The 17,253-nt window shown below is 39.6% G+C and overlaps 1 protein-coding gene across 5 annotated transcripts in view; it reads left to right on the top strand.

The window, feature by feature from the left end:
* acap3b (ArfGAP with coiled-coil, ankyrin repeat and PH domains 3b) overlaps positions 1–17,253 on the top strand; it is a 163,585-nt gene that overhangs the window by 134,139 nt on the left and 12,193 nt on the right. Inside the window, exons 11-20 of one of the 5 annotated variants that reach the window (XM_057845912.1) lie at positions 7,530–7,642; positions 7,733–7,784; positions 7,923–8,023; positions 10,640–10,751; positions 10,841–11,073; positions 14,662–14,731; positions 14,842–14,936; positions 15,026–15,246; positions 15,332–15,424; positions 16,628–16,720. In XM_057845912.1, the coding sequence (XP_057701895.1) occupies positions 7,530–7,642; positions 7,733–7,784; positions 7,923–8,023; positions 10,640–10,751; positions 10,841–11,073; positions 14,662–14,731; positions 14,842–14,936; positions 15,026–15,246; positions 15,332–15,424; positions 16,628–16,720 (1,183 nt within the window). Of the gene's footprint in view, positions 1–2,510; positions 7,643–7,732; positions 7,785–7,922; positions 8,024–10,639; positions 10,752–10,840; positions 11,074–14,661; positions 14,732–14,841; positions 14,937–15,025; positions 15,247–15,331; positions 15,425–16,618; positions 16,721–17,253 lie in introns of those variants that run through there. The other 4 variants (XM_057845911.1, XM_057845909.1, XM_057845910.1 and 1 more) reach the window with 4 other exon arrangements.

Raw genomic sequence — 17,253 nt, forward strand, 5'->3', positions numbered from 1 at the left:
CAAACCATCAGTGTCACTCCAAAACACCAAAATAACATGTGAAATGATATAATCATGTGTTAATAATGTCACACATAAGTTGCTCCAAAGTATAAGTCGCACCCCCAGCCAAACTATGAAAAAAAACTAAAAAATATGGTAATTAAATGCTTAAATTGCTCCGTTTCTATAGATATGAACATAAAAAAGTCTAGATTATTGGTTAAAAGCAAAAAATGGGCAGTTATCGTTCATTTTTTGTAAATATTTCAAGCCAGTAACAGTATTGTGTAATCCAACATGGCGGCCGTCACAAATCAGAGAGCTTTTTAAGTTGAAAATTCATGTAAATAAATGCTTAAAGCGTGCAATTTCTATAGATATGAACGTAAAACAGTCTAGATTCTTCGTTAAGAGCAAAAAATGGGCAGTTATCGTTCATTTTAGGTAAATATTTCAAGCCAAAGTTACACAAATTTTATCCATTGATTATTTTCACAACGTGTCAAAGTGCATGCATGGGGCTATTTAATATAATCATTACCTTGAATCCTCAACCAAATCACTCTTGGGACACTCCTGCCCTCTTGTATGCAGTGAACTCTTTGTCGTGTTTCCACATAAATCCGGCGTTACAACGCTGCGTGTGTTTGACTTCATCACAGTGAAAGTCAACTCAGTGGTTTGCCTGGGTCAGCCCCCTATGGGAAGGCGTCGCGCAATGGCTGTGGGAGCTGTCAACTGATGGCGGAGTCTATGGGTCACTTGTAGCCAAATTACCACATTGGTTTTTCACAACTTCCTACAGCAAGAAAAATAATACACGTGTATAGCATAGTTTTTTTTTTTTTTTACCTAATCTGAAAATGAGTAAAAAATAATAAAGCAAATTTAACAAAGAGAAAGTTCAATTGCCTCAGTCCAATTGTTGTGGATTACTATTGTGAGTCTATACAGACTGAAACAAACAAATGTTTCAGCCCTTTTTTCATTGTTATTATGACAGTAAATTTAAAAAATGACTTCTGCAATTCTGCTATAAAATTAGCCTAACTATTATAATTAGATTTTATGTCCGTTATTTTTTGTCTGTTTTTTTTTCATAATTTGGAATATGTACAGTGGGGCAAATAAGTATTTAGTCAACCACTAATTGTGCAAGTTCTCCCATTTGAAAATATTAGAAAGGCCTGTAATTGTCAACATGGGCAAACCTCAACCATGAGAGACAGAATGTGGAAAAAACAAAACAAAATCACATTGTTTGATTTTTAAAGACTTTATTTGCAAATCATGGTGCAAAATAAGTACTTGGTCAATACCAAAAGTTCATCTCTATACTTTGTTATCTACCCTTTGTTGGCAACAACGGAGGCCAAACGTTTCATGTAACTCTTCTCAGGCTTTTCACACACTGTTGCTAGTATTTTGACCCATTCCTCCATGCAGATCTCCTCTAGAGCAGTGATGTTTTGGGGCTGTCGTTGGGCAACACGGACTTTCAACTCCCTCCACAGATTTTCTATGGGGTTGAGATCTGGAGAGTGGCTAGGCCACTTCAGGACCTTGAAATGCTTCTTACGAAGCCACTCCTTTGTTGCCCTGGCTGTGTGTTTGGGATCATTGTAATGCTGGAAGACCCAGCCATGTCTCATCTTCAATGCCCTTGCTGATGGAAGGAGATTTTCTCTCAAAATCTCTCGATACATGGCCCCATTCATTCTTTCCTTTACACAGATCAGTCGTCCTGGTTTGCAGAGAAACAGCCCCAAAGCATGATGTCTCCACCCCCATGCTTCACAGTGGGTATGGTGCAATTCAGTATTCTTTTTCCGCCAAACACGAGAACCTGTGTTTCTACCAAAAAGTTCTTTTTTGGTTTCATCTGACCATACCACATTCTTCCAGTCCTCTTCTGGATCATCCAAATGCTCTGTAGTGAACCGCAGATGGGCCTGGACGTGTACTTTCTTCAGCTGGGGGACACATCTGGCAGTGCAGGATTTGAGTCCCTGGCGGTGCATTGTGTTACTGATAGTAGCCTTTGTTACAGTGGTCCCAGCTCTCTGTAGGTCATTCACTAGGTCCCCCCATGTGGTTCTGGGATTTTTGCTCACCGTTCTCGTTATCATTTTGACGCCACGGGGTGAGGAGGGAGTTGAAAGTCCCGTGTTGCCCAACAACAGCCCCAAAACATCACTGCTCTAGAGGAGATCTGCATGGAGGAATGGGCCAAAATACCAGCAACAGTGTGTGAAAAGCTTGTGAAGAGTTACGGAAAACGTTTGGCCTCTGTTATTGCCAGCAAAGGGTACATAACAAAGTATTGAGATGAACTTTTGCTATTGACCAAATACTTATTTTCCACCATGATTTGCAAATAAATTCTTTAAAAATCAAACAATGTGATTTTTTTTTTTTTCCCACATTCTGTCTCTCATGGTTGAGGTTTACCCATGTTGACAATTACAGGCCTCTCTAATATTTTGAAGTGGGATAACTTGCACAATTAGTGGTTGACTGAATACTTATTTACCCCACTGCATGTAGTTGATATTTTCCCTGTACACTACCATTCAAAAGTTTGGGGTCAAAGCGACCCCAAACTTTTGAACCGTAGTGTATCATATGGGATTTTTTTATTATGTACACTATAGTTCAAAGGTTTTTGAACGGTAGTGTACAAACCCGTTAGTAATTATTTTGATAAAGCATGTTAATTGAATGCACTTTTTCCCCTTTATGTAATGTTTGTTTTATTTCATTCACAAACACTAGGTAGACAATGACTAAAGAAGCATTTTAATAATGAGGTTTGTGAACAAAACACCTATTTTGACCCCTTCCTCTGTTTATTAAACAATTGTTTTATATCACAGTCTGTCACATGTGTCCATAGAAGCCTTGTGGTGCCACTTTTGTGCTGCATTTTGCAGGTAGCAGCTGATTTAAGGTGGGAAGCGGGGACTCCATGCCGGTCCTGGGGAGCTATAATGTCAGCTTGATTAGGCAGGAACAGTTGTCAAATCCACAGACAGATGGAAAGCCAACTCCTCCATAAAAGTGAGGATGTAGCCGCGGGCCTGACAATGGGAGGGGCGGCCGAGCAATGAAATGTTTGATCCCCTCGATCCGGCAGCCGTGGCGGGTCGCGGGGGCACGAGGGCTGAACAGCTGTATGGAAATGAGCACCCGCGTCACTTACACGCGCCGGGGCAGTGTGCAGACCAACGCGTGCGAGTGGAGGAAAGCCACTAGTGGGTTGCTGTGAGTCTCAATGGATGAGGGATGCACTTGTTAACCACCTGCGGGATACAGTGGAGTGGCTCTTTTCTCACCCGCATTTATTCTCATTAGTAATCATTATTTATTTATGAATATTTTGAGTTGATTTAACTGTTTTTTAAAATGCTGTTGGATGTTAATGTCGTAAAGATGAAGATACTTGGACGGCTGAGCTATCCATTGGTGAGGAAAGTTGTTTTTTGCTTTCGCTGTAGTGTGAATAGAAGTATAATGAATGGCTCTTGTTTGACATTTGCTTCACCAACGCTTGTGGTGAATCTGTGAAACCAAAATTTTTTTGGTTATGTATATATTTGACAAAAATCCTCTATGGACGAATCTGAAAATTGGCGGTGACCATAGCCCATCTCTCGCCTAAAGTCAGATGGGACAGGCTCTTGCTAACTTGAAAAGTAGTATAAGAATACAAATTTAAAAATCACACTTCTATTACAGTTATATTCAATTTTGCATTGTGAAAATGCATTATCATGAACAGAACTTGTCAAAACTGAATTTAGTCAAGCTGTTATCACAGTAATTTCATACTATAATTTATTATGTAAATACTGTACATGTTAATAACTTCTTGACAAACTTATTTGTGAACCGTAAACTAGTCATTTTCTACTTTTCAAGTCATTTGATGTGCTGTTGAATTACTTCATGAGTCTCTTCAAATTAAAACTTAATGCGGTGTAGGGGTTATTTTACTTATTTAGCTGCATTGATGTTGAATCCTTGTAATGTTCACAATAGCTACAGTTGCGTTCAAAATTATTTAACCCCAACTGCAATATAGTGTTTTAGTATTGCATCGTTTGTTAATCTTACTCATAATCAGATCGAGAGGTGCAACGATTAATCGACAACTAATCGATTAGCAAATTAATCGAAAACTATTGCGAGAACCAATTAATCGTTTAGGACCTTCTTCACGTTAAACTTGTCTAAATTCTTGAAATTATAACATACATGCAACTGAGAAGTAGGACATTAACAAAAATGTGCTTTTACTTTGGAAAACAATTCACTTAATAAGGGCGCAACAACTAATCAGTTAAACTGATTTAATAAATTTGTTGCTAACGAATTTGATAATCTATACAGTTGTAGTAAGTCAGGCAGCTGTAATAAAATACTATTTTTGAAGGAAATAGTCATCCATTTGTCTTCATTGTTACTAACAACATGCCTAAAACCAGTTCTAAAGGTAAATTGTGAAGGTAATTGAAAAAAGTGACATTTATCTGATTAAATGATTAATTGTTCAATTAATCGTCCGATTAATCGATTGTGAAAATAATCGTTAGTTGCAGCCCTAATCAGATCAAATTTAAACTTGAAAAATAAAAAAATGCATTTCTCTGTAACATACTTAAGTATTTGATCAGTTTATGAATAACAAAAAAAAGTCAGACTTGTCATAGTTTTCTGATAATGACTTTTTAACTGATAACTGATATCCCGATATTGTCCAACTCCAAAAATTCGACACCGACATCAAACAGATACATATACAGTATATGCGGTCGTAGAGTTAACATATTTTGGCTAATTACCTGAACTAACATATACCAGGTATATGTTAGTTGTTTTTTTTGAATGGGAATCCTTCGGCACGCCACGCAGCCCGAACCGCTTGACCGATCGGCACTGTTCAAGTATCGACACGTCCGGAATTTTCGCGCGACGCAGGCTTTTTTTCAAACGGCCCTGAAAAATTTTCTGTTCGCCCGTAAACGGCAATTTTCCGGGGAAAAAAAAAGCCATTTTCAAAATGTATCTAGTCGTACAATTTTTGACCAAATGACACAATTTGGGCATCAAAAATAAAAAAAATTACAGGACGGTGAGGGGCATAAAAGTTATTAACACAATTTGGAAAAAATATACTGTCCCCCGGAAATTTGCCAAAAACTTGCCCATTCATTTTTAATGGGAAAAAAAGAAAAGTTTCAAAATGTTTCTAGTCCTTCAATTTTTGACGAAAACACACAATTTGGGCATCAAAAAGTCCAGGACGGTGAGGGGCATAAAAGTTATTAACACAATTTGGAAAAAATATACGGTCCTCCGGAAATTTCCCAAAAACTTGCCCATTCGTTTTTTATGAGAACATTTCCCATTCACTTACACTGGGATTTCAAATTGAATTTACATTGGATTGATGCCATTGACGGCCATGCATGTCGAATCTATTGATGCCAATGTACTTGGATTCAAATGACTGTATGGATGTCGATGCCATTGATGGCCACGGACGTCCAAAATTTTTCCCATTCATTTTCAATGAGGAAAAAACAAAATTTCCCCAAATCAACTGAAAATGACCAGATATCAAAAGGACGTGTCCCCCAAATGTCCCCGATTCCATTGACGCTTATGGAGGGTGCTCCCATTGACGGCCATGGACGTCCAAATTTCCCATTCATTTCTCATGGCATTTACTTTGTTTAATGCCATTGACTGGCATGTTTCTCCATTGTATTGATGCCAATGTACTCGGATTCCATTGACGCCTATGTAAGTCGATGCCATTGACAGCCACGGATGTCCAAAATTTTTCCCATTAATTTTCAATGAGGAAAAAACAAAATTTCCCCAAATCAACAGAAAATGACCAGATATCAATAGGACGTGTCCCCCAAACCTCCCCGCTTCCATTGACACTTATTGAGGGTGCTGCCATTGACGGCCTTGGATGTTCAAATTTCCCATTCATTTCTAATGGCATTTACTTTATTGCCATTGACTGGCATGTTTGTCCATTCTATTGATACCAATGTACTTGGAGGCCATTGACAGCCATGGACGTCCAAATTTTTTCCCATTCATTTTCAATGGCAAAAAAAAACAATGTCCCCAAATAAACTGGAAATGACCAGATAGGACGTGTCCCCCAAACTTCCCCGCTTCCATTGACGCTTATGTAGGGTGATGCCATTGACGTCCATGGACGTCCAAACTCCCAATTCATTTTCAATGGCATTTCATCATGTTTTTTCATTATATTGATGCCAGTTTGCTTGGATTCTATTGACGCCTATGTAAGTCGATACCATTGACGTCCATGGACATCCAAATTTTTCCCATTCATTTTCAATGGTAAAACAAAACAATGTCCCCAAATCAACAGGAAATGACCAAATATCAATAGGACGTGTCCCCCAAACTTCCACGATACACTTGACGCCTATGAAGGGTGCTGCCATTGACGGCCATGGATGTCAAAATTTCCCATTCATTTCTAATGGCATTTAATTTGTTTAATGCCATTGACGGGCATGTTTGTCCATTCTATTGATAGCCCTTGGCGGGGCTACAATCTGTATAGCCACACAGGAAAGACCAGGTGTAATTTCTCCAGAAATTGCAGTTTCTAGTTGTATTGTGATGCCCAACTGGATGCTTTAATAATGATATTGCTCACATAACATATCCCAGGCATCCCAAGCTGTGCTAAGCTGTGACCAGCCCTTGTACAAAGGCAGAAGGCTTCTACATTCACTTTGAAGGCAACAAGCATTTTGGCCCAAAACCGTTAACGAAAAATCGATGTCGATATTATCAGACATCATTTTAAAATGTTATAAAAACTCTAGTCATAACACTATATAGGAGTGGGCGTTGAACAGTTTTGACCATAACTGTACTCTGTACCGAGAACAATGGTTGAGATGTCAGCCACATTAGTTGCAGCTTCTTTTGTCATCATCATTATGCTTTTTACTCGTATAACTAAAGGCCCTTCCAACAAAAAGGAAACCCGAACTTGGGACTGCTGTATGTTTTTTTTTTAATCTGTCTGGTTGTCTTTTTTACATCCACCTCGTTAGAGTAGTAGCCACTGGATTTAATTCCCTCTCTGTGGAATTGCAGCTTTGTGTTGTCAGACCTTTAGAGGGTGAATAGACATAAAAATGCAGGGTGAGGAAAGGTAACCTGTTGAACAGATGGCCTCGCATTCACCTCTGTACAATGGAAACTCCGACGGAACTAAGTGTTAATTCCTCATTGAGTCATGCAGCTGTCACAATGGAGCCACTGTAGAAAATATGCAGTTCCAACGTGTCTCTTAACATATGATTAACAAGTAATTGGTCTTGACATAGACTGTGATCGTATCTGTTCTCCAAATCATCGTTGAATTGTCTAGAATGGATGTTATCCCCTCCAAACACAAATATCTGAGCTACTCATTAAAAATGAGTCAGGGCATGATTCTGAACTTGGGCAATAATTTAATAAACATGTCTCCACAGGACTTTTCCTATGATGACCCCAAGCTGGAGTTCAATGTGGATGCCCCCAATGGTGTTGTCATGGAGGGTTACCTCTTCAAGAGAGCCAGCAATGCTTTTAAGACCTGGAACAGGTAATGTGTAATAACTACCTAATAGCCAAAATGCAACTGTATAAGAAAGTGATGAAAATGAATTAACTTTATGTCCTCTTTTCCTGTAAGGCGATGGTTTTCCATACAGAATAGCCAACTGGTCTACCAAAAGAAACTCAAGGTACAGTTGGATTTTGTCATTACTGTATATCTTATTCATTGATGTGACTTTCCCGGCAATGGAATCGTACTGACATGACGACAAGTTTCAGCTCTATTTCATCACTAAATGAGTGAAACTCCTCTCTTTCAATGATAGGACTCTTTGACGGTGGTAGTGGAGGACCTGAGGCTGTGTTCAGTCAAACCGTGTGAAGATAACGAGAGGCGGTTCTGTTTCGAGGTGGTTTCACCCACTAAGTAAGTCTAATTATGGACAGTGTGAACCAATGAAGAAATAAGTTTACTTTAAAATGAGTCACAAGTCATGTTATACGGTAGTTTAAAACTTTTTAAAATACGTTCAGTGCTTTCAAATAGTTCAAGAAATCATTCTGTAGTCTATGGTGTCCAAACTACAGCCCTCGGGCGAACTGCGGCCAACTGAAAATTTGGATAATAATAGAGATGTGATATTCGGCCGTAAATAGCTAAAATTACATTTTCGGTTTTCGGTTAAAAGACCGAAAGTTTACCACCGAATACTGTGAAGAACCATAGTCCTTTTTTGATGATGTCATCAAAACACGGCGAGAAACAACGTTGCGTCGTGTCCCACGTCACATACATACAGTGCATTTGAGCCCGTGTGTGGGTAGTCTGGAGTTTAATCAAGTGAGTAGTATACAAATAAAGTAGTATTTAAATGCATACATGTGCATTTGCTGTGGTTTAGTACAAAAATATTACGGCATGACCACTTCCTCTTTTTGTCACATTTTTACCGAGGCTTCCACACCCTCTCTCCTGGTCGCCGTTTAATTCGTCCGGGAGGGACTTCGCTCGGTTTTGTCGCCGCTAGAACTCGGCCCGCTCTTCTGGCTCTCGATCAATTCCACTTGTTGCACAAGGAAACAGCGAATCTTATTTAAGGAGTACCAGAGATTGTCATAGCCTTGTAAATAGCGTTACTATTTTCGGCGAGAACAGAATAGTTTTTTGTTGTTGTGAACTACAGTTCCACACAAACATACATTGAGATCTCATTTAGCTTAGCAACTCGAGGCGTCAGACCCATTTTTTGGGTGACCCAAATTTCCAAGAAAGTGCATTTATCAAGGTTTTATCGGCCGTGTAGCCCACCAAACAGAATGCCACGGCGACGCCGGCATCTCTGCAATAGGACGCGTTCAGTGTTTGCCACAAAATGCTCAATGCTCAATTCAGGAAGGCACCCTGCCAAGGGTTTCGAGCCTCAGGGGTTGGAGAACATTTTGGAAGAGGTCTGAGTACTTGTGAGAAGGGACCATATTTCATTTCCGTTAGATTGTTAAAAAAATTAAAAAATAAAATAAAAATAGAAAGGCATAGGGCATTAATCAGAAAATAGTGAAATAAAATAATGAAATCATTAAAAAAAAAAAGAAGTCTATACATGTGTATTATTCGGCCTTTTGGTTTTCGGTTTTTCCGTGTTTCCAATATTCGTTTTTTTGTTTCGGGCAAGAATTTGGCTTTCAGTACATCCCTAGAAAATATCATTGATCACATGGACTGCACAAGAAGCTTAAATTCAACCTACATTTTCTTGTACTTCTCAGCTCTAACACTAGATGGAGCTAAGCTCTTTAAGCAATGCTTCTGCATTAGTTCAGGAGTTTAAACCTGACATGTTGAAGTCAATATAGGAAACTGTAGAATTTCAGTATTTTGTTTCACGTCAATAAATTTGTCTACTAAAAAAAAAAATCCAATTTGATAAATTGAGCAATCTTTTCTTTTTCATAAAAATGATCATTTATGAAGCTATTTTGTTGCTTAACTCATCCACTATCATTGACAGTTTTAGACATTAAATCCAATTTTAACTGGAAAGGCTGGCCTTTAGTGATCATGTTTCACTGCCGTTGACGGTGATAGATGACCAATCCCTTTCGACTGGGAAGATTGGCAACGATCGAATTGCTGTCATTGACTGCAAACTGCGACTCCAGTGCCGCAGTGCTGTTCATCCTTCTGTGAATTTCAATTAGTTTGTCACTAAATTGACATCATTTGATTGCTGCCAGCTCTTACCTGTTAATATGGATTGGACGTCTGTGACCGTCAGTGGCAGCTAATGAGTTGATTTATGAAATGACATCAATAAGGTTCCAACAGTAGGAAGGCTAGTGATCTAATTTTATATAGGTAGTTATATATGCCAACATTACTGTAAATCTGTTCTGTTCATTGATGGTAGCTTTGCATGTAATGCAAAAAAACAAAACAAAAAAACAAACACTTTTTTTCAAAATGTGTCTAATAATTTTTGGCCAATTCATATAAATCATACATCAAAAATTTCAGAAAGGTAAGGGGCATAAAAGTTTGAAGAATGAATAGAATTTTCCAAAAACTACGGTTCCCCCAAAATTTTCCAAAAACGCTCCTATTCATTTCTAATGGGATGCCATTCCCATATACATCTTTCCATTCATTTCTTATGACCAAAATTTCCACTTCATTTTCAATGGCAAAAAAACCAAGAACTTTCCACGTTAAGAACGTTTTACCAAAAACATACGATTACAGCCAACTGACATTCAACTGGCGCCCAAGTAATTCGATGCCATACGATATTTTGTGCCATGCATCACTGCTAAACTAAGCGTTATCTACAGTTGCTGACTCATCTCATGCTGGGTTACGAACTAATGTCATGTCTGTCTCGAGCTTAACTTGCGCAACAAAAGCCTCTTTGAATCAACTAATGAATAAGTCATTAATTTGAAAAGACTGCACCAATGACAGAAACTTAAAGTCAGCATGTCAAACAAATAACACCATTTAAATTCAGTTGTGTAATACATGAAGTTGTTTTCCATGACTTTGCAGGAGCTGTATGCTTCAGGCTGAGTCAGAGAAGCTGAGGCAGGCGTGGATCCAAGCGGTCCAAGCAAGCATCGCTTCTGCTTATAAAGATATCGCCGACAACTACTACATTGAGGTATGACGAGGCGCCACCTTGTAATTTATCAGGAGTGACACTCATTTTATTTTGCTGCAATTATGTTTTTGTATTCCCTGCCTCTGTAGCGCTTGGATCGCACAGCCTCGCCCTCCACCAGCAGCATTGACTCTGCCAGCGAGCCCAGAGACAAGGGGGAGAGGGCGGATAGGGCGGTTCGGGGAGGGGGCGAAGGCCTCCTCCAAAGGGTGCAGAACCTGCCGGGCAACGAGTTGTGTTGCGACTGTGGCCAGAGTGCTCCATGCTGGGCCTCCATCAACCTCGGAGTGCTGCTGTGCATCGAGTGCTCGGGGATTCACAGGTTCACTTCCTTACTCTTCTGTCTGTATGAAAAGAAAAAATATGTCATAGATACAAGGGGAAAAAATCAGCAATTTCATGACAATATGATATCGATTTCTTTGACACTAATACGATACTTACAGATCCGTATTACAGTCTATCATGATTTGAATCCAGTCCAATTCAAGGGTCTCCAATCCATTTGATAGGATATTAAGTACCTATTTAACACTTAAGGTTGCATTTCACGTAAAGCGATAAAAATACTAGGTAATAGGAACCAACCAACCAATAGGAACTGTCCAATTGCTCGTTAACACTTAATTTCTAATCAGCCAATCACATGGCGACAACTCAGTGCATTTAGGCATGTAGACATGGTTTAAGACAATCTCCTGCAGGTCAAACCGAGCATCAGTATGGGGAAGAAAGGTGATTTGAGTGACTTTGAACGTGGAATGGTTGTTGGTGCCAGAAGGGCTGGTCTGAGTATTTCAGAAACTGCTGATCTACTGGGATTTTCACGCACAACCATCTCTAGGATTTACAGAGAATGGGCCGAAAAAGAAAATATATCCAGTGAGCGGCAGTTCTGTGGGCGGAAATGCCTTGTTGATGCCAGAGGTCAGAGGATAATGGCCAGACTGGTTCGAGCTGATAGAAAGGCAACAGTCACTCAAATAACCACCCGTTACAACCAAGGTAGGCAGAAGAGCATCTCTGAACGCACAGTACGTCGAACTTTGAGGCAGATGGGCTACAGCAGCAGAAGACCACGCCGGGTGCCACTCCTTTCAGCTAAGAACAGGAAACTGAGGCTACAATTTGCACAAGCTCATCGAAATTGGACAATAGAAGATTGGAAAAACGTTGCCTGGTCTGATGAGTCTCGATTTCTGCTGTGACATTCGAATGGTAGGGTCAGAATTTGGCGTCAACAACATGAAAGCATGGATCGCTCCTGCCTTGTATCAACGGTTCAGGCTGGTGGTGGTGGTGTAATGGTGTGGGGAATATTTTCTTGGCACTCTTTGGGCCCCTTGGTACCAATTGAGCATCGTTGGAACGCCACAGCCTACCTGAGTATTGTTGCTGACCATGTCCATCCCTTTATGACCACAATGTACCCAACTTCTGATGGCTACTTTCAGCAGGATAATGTGCCATGTTATAAAGCTGGAATCATCTCAGACTGGTTTCTTGAACATGACAATGAGTTCACTGTACTCAAATGGCCTCCACAGTCACCAGATCTCAATCCAATAGAGCATCTTTGGGATGTGGTGGAACGGGAGATTCGCATCATGTATGTGCAGCCGACAAATCTGCACCAAATGTGGGATGCCATCATGTCAATATGGACCAAACTCTCTGAGGAATGCTTCAAGCACCTTGTTGAATCTATGCTATGAAGAATTGAGGCAGTTCTGAAGGAAAAAGGGGGTCCAACCCATTACTAGCATGGTGTACCTAATAAAGTGGCCGGTGAGGGTATATATATATATATATATATATATATATATTAGGGGTGGGCGATATGGCCTTAAACACGTATCACGATAAATTGAGCAGATTTACCTCGGTAACGATAAATGACGATAAAGTCGACCAAGCGGACTGTTATATAATTTGAAAATCTGAATCAATGCATGAAATACAGATGAACAGTTTCTTGTTGATTTAGTTACCAGCATTCAATTTGGTATATTTAACAATTGTACATGCAGTCTAAACATTAAGTTTATAAAAATGTATTGTAAACAATAAGAATTCAAGTATGAGCATTTATAACAGCGTGTATGGCTTGAACAATGTACATTGTCAAAATCAATTTGCCTGTGCAAACATGTCATTGTAACACAAATGACTTGCAGCTTGAACAGTACACTTCAAAAAGACAATTTATTGTTAATGGCTGCTGTGACATAATTATTCAATACAAGTGTTTACTTTATGGTTTCAGGGTTTTTTTTCCCCCCAGTGCATTTTTTAATAAATGCACGCATACATGAACTCCCAAACAGACAGACAGACACACATTAAAGCTATATTGATCTTCTGCAAATGAAACACTTTAGATTTTATGATAGCAATAATGACACAGAATTAAGCACATACAGAAAAATAGCTGGGGCCATTTCTCGGTCATATTATAAGTTTCACCGTTGGATTGTGCTTTATGCTGAATGCTTTACCATCACAAAAGCTATCAGAGAAATCACACACAGTCAGATACAAAATAACGCGACATAGTAATTGCTAGATGCAGTCCGTGCCCAATCCACTCATAAAGTTCAGCCGTTTCGACAAGGTTAGAGCCGCTATCCGACTCCATCACGTTCATTTGTAGCGTTAGCCGCTAGCGTTAGCCGCTAGCGGCCGCTAGCGTTAGGCGCTAGCGTTAGCCTGTGGTCAAAATTACGTCGGTCATCGTGAAGAATTTCGGTGACGGTAAATTTTCGGTTTACCGCCCAGCTCTAATATATATATATATATATATATGCTTTTTTTCACCAAAGTATAATAAAAAAAAAAAAAAAAAAGACTCAAACAGTAAAAACACACAAACTGAAGGACACTTCTCTCTAAGCAGCTTCCTACTCGAGTTTTGCAGATTAGCAAGTTCACACAGTTTAATGTTATGCAAACTCTGATGCAGGTCAGACTTTCGATAGCAAAATTAGTGGTGTGTTTCCCACCTCCACAACATTGGCGTCTTCTAATTTACTTACAGTGGCTGCTGCTGGCCGGAAAAAAATCTAATATCCCTCCTCTTCGAAGGGGGCAGAGGAGGCGGCATGTTGTCGACATGTATTTCTGTCGGGGCTGTGTGACTGAGGGTGCACATGTGTGTCGGGGGTGGGTCAAGTCATCAGCCAATCAAACATGAATTTGGAGGGGTGGAGGGGGGTTAAATGGACTGGCACATTCAGCAAGTGAAAAGGGGTAAATGTAAGTTTGAACATAATGAAAACAATTCTATCATTACATGTAAGCTTGAACATAATGAAAACAATTCTATCAATACAAGATATGGGAAGACAATCTAAAGTACCTATATAACTGAACTCATTATATAATGCATATAAGGTTGCTTAAAAGTTGGGGGGAGAATTTGAGCATTCTGAAAAGTTGGTAGGGTTATGTACCTACCGTCCCTATGCAAACCTACGCCCTTGCTTCCTATTCATTCGTGGACATTCCCAGGTCACTGTTCAGTAACCCAAAATTAACAGGAAGTGATCCGTATTCACCAAAATCAACATGAAATGCCCCCCAAAATATTCCCCAAAATTAACAGAATGTCAGGAAGTGACCAAAAATATGTGTATTTTATGTTGTAGAATGATTTCCTGACCAATGTATCAATAATTGTTCTATCGCCATATCGTGAGATCGTTATCGTGAGCTTGTATCGCAAATCGTATTGTATCGTTAAGAACCCAGAGATTCCCACGCCTATTGCCGATTGTGAGATATACTAAATGAGTATGAATGTGTAATTTTTAGACATTCTGAGATGAAGAAACATGTATCGTGACAGCTTGTAAGAATAACGTGACCAAAAAAAATGTTTCTCATGAAACTTCAAATTCTTCACTTTTAGGAGTCTTGGAGTTCATTGCTCTAAAGTACGTTCACTGACTCTTGACTCATGGGAGCCAGAGTTACTCAAGGTATGGTATTCGTCTGTTTGTGGTTGTGTTCTGTTTATCCTACTTACAAAATTCAACAAGAATGTACCAACTTTCAGTGCAAGTCTATAAACGCGTGTTCTCGTGTTCAGCTAATGTGTGAATTAGGGAATACTGTGATCAATCAAATTTACGAGGGCGCCTGCGAAGACCTCGGGGTGAAAAAGCCTGGACCGTCCAGCACGAGGTTAGTATTTGAACCTTGCAGTAGCCATCGCTTCCCTCATGTTTAAGAGAAATATTCTAAAAAACGCCAATGTGGCTTTGTTTCTCCAGACAGGAGAAAGAGTCGTGGATAAAGTCCAAATATGTGGAGAAGCGTTTCTTAAAGAAAATAAGTGGGAGTGAGGCGTTGGTGGAAGGTGAAAGGAAGTCCCGACCGTGGACTGTGAAGAAGTGCCAGCGACACAACAGCTCGGTTCGGGCGCCCAACAAAGCCCGCAGGAAATACCGCCGCTATGAGCCTGGCAGCGCCTCACCTGCAAATCTCTCGGCAGGTCAGTGGGGCAATGAGCACTGTCTGTTGATGATTAGTGGCTACAGAAACAACCTGACTCTTTTACTCTTATGAATCTTTGGCAGCAGCTGCAGCCAAGTTTCGCCGCGATTCCCTGTTCTGCCCAGATGAGCTGGACTCCCTCTTCTCCTACTTTGACACAGGATCTGGTCCTCGCAGTAAGTCTCTTCATGTCACTCTACTTGATGGCAGAAGTAAAAGCATTGAAAAGGAATTCCAAGAGATGGCGCATGTGCACGAGAGATACCCTATGTAATAATTAACGAGGGCTGTCAAATGATTAAAATTTTTAATCGAGTTAATCACAGCTTAAAAATTAATTAATCGTAATTAATCGCAATTCAAACCATCTCTAAAATATGCCATATTTTTCTGTAAATTATTGTTGGAATGGAAAGATAAGACACAAGACGGATATATACATACAACATACTGTACATAAGTACTGTATTTGTTCATTATAACAATAAATCCACAAATGGCATTATTAACATTCTTTCTGTTAAAGTGATCCACGGATAGAAAGACTTGTAGTTCTTAAAAGATAAATGTTATAGTTACTAGTTATAGTAATTTTATATTAAAACCCCTCTTCATGTTTTCGTTTTAATAAAATTTGTAAAATTTTCAATCAAAAGTAGAGAATATAATTATAATAAGAATAAAAATAACAATAATAAGAATAGAATGATCAAAGTCTGAGTAAGTTTTGCGTGTATATTGATATGGAATGCCAGTTCATTTTGCATTGTTGTTTAACTGTGTGAGAATAGGGCCTCATTACTATAGACTGAAGTGCTTTTCTTTTTGTGAACATTTTTTTTTTTTTTGAGAGATAGGAATATTATTTTTGTTGTGCTTTCACTAAATGATACTTATGTTTGTTGTGAAGGAGTTGCCGAAGCGTATGCCAATAAACGGCGCGGTCCAAAGAACGCCTGTGTCCACTCGCCTTTATAAAATATATATCTCTGTTGTATCTTACCCAAAATACAACAAGAGACACATAATTGCCACTAAAAGAAAGAAAACTTACAGAAATATGTGTGGAGCACAAAGCAACAGCATAAACGTCTCACAACTACTAATTCTCCCACGTTTAGAAGGAATAACATTGGTATGGAACGGCGCTGCGCTGCCCCCAAGCGGCCGGTGGCATTCTCTTCACTCTTAATGTCCATAAACGGCGTCATTGTAATCTATTTAAGGCAATGCGAGAACGGGTCATTCAGTGCATGCGTTAATTGCGTCAAATATTTTAACGTGATTAATTTAAGAAATTAATTAACGCCCGTTAACGCAATAATTTTGACAGCCCTATAATTAACGTGTCCGTGGCTTGGCGTGGTTTGGCCCCGCAGGTCTGAGCAGCGATAGCGGCCTGGGAGGAAGCACTGACGGCAGCACCGACATCCTAGTGTTTGGCTCTGTAGTGGACAGCGTCACAGAAGAAGGTACGTTGGTTGAGGGTGTGTCAAGATGTCCTTCATCCTTAGTAAAGCTGGGAAAAATATAATTTGGCAATAAGTCGCGATCCTTTATGTCCCAATACCAAGCATTGATACTTTTTTCTGAGTATCGATACTGCAGTTACTTCGAACGTAGCGCCGGCCATTAGCCAACAAACTAGAGCCGTCCCGATCCAATCACTCTCCCTTCTGCTGCTTTTCTTGGTCCGCAGTGCACTGGAGTTTGCGTGTTAAAGTTAACGATGATTGACAAGTATTGAAGCTTTGATTTTGCCAGAGAAGCCTGGGAGCGCTACCTTGAAAGACGCTGCATGTGTCAATCATCGTTGAGCTTCTTAAACACTTGCGGTAATGTGCTGTGGCAACTCATTGTGTGTGTGTAAGTGTTCTCAGCAGCAAGCGGATTTGAGTTGACTGACTCAATGAAGCGTTTTATAAAGACAAGTATTTTTCTACCGTATTCTTGTTTAAAAATAATTCAGTGGGACAGTAACATGTTTAAAACTATTTTTTTTTTC

This window comes from Corythoichthys intestinalis, chromosome 9, assembly GCF_030265065.1.
Source record: "Corythoichthys intestinalis isolate RoL2023-P3 chromosome 9, ASM3026506v1, whole genome shotgun sequence".
Taxonomy (NCBI): Eukaryota; Metazoa; Chordata; class Actinopteri; order Syngnathiformes; family Syngnathidae; genus Corythoichthys; species Corythoichthys intestinalis.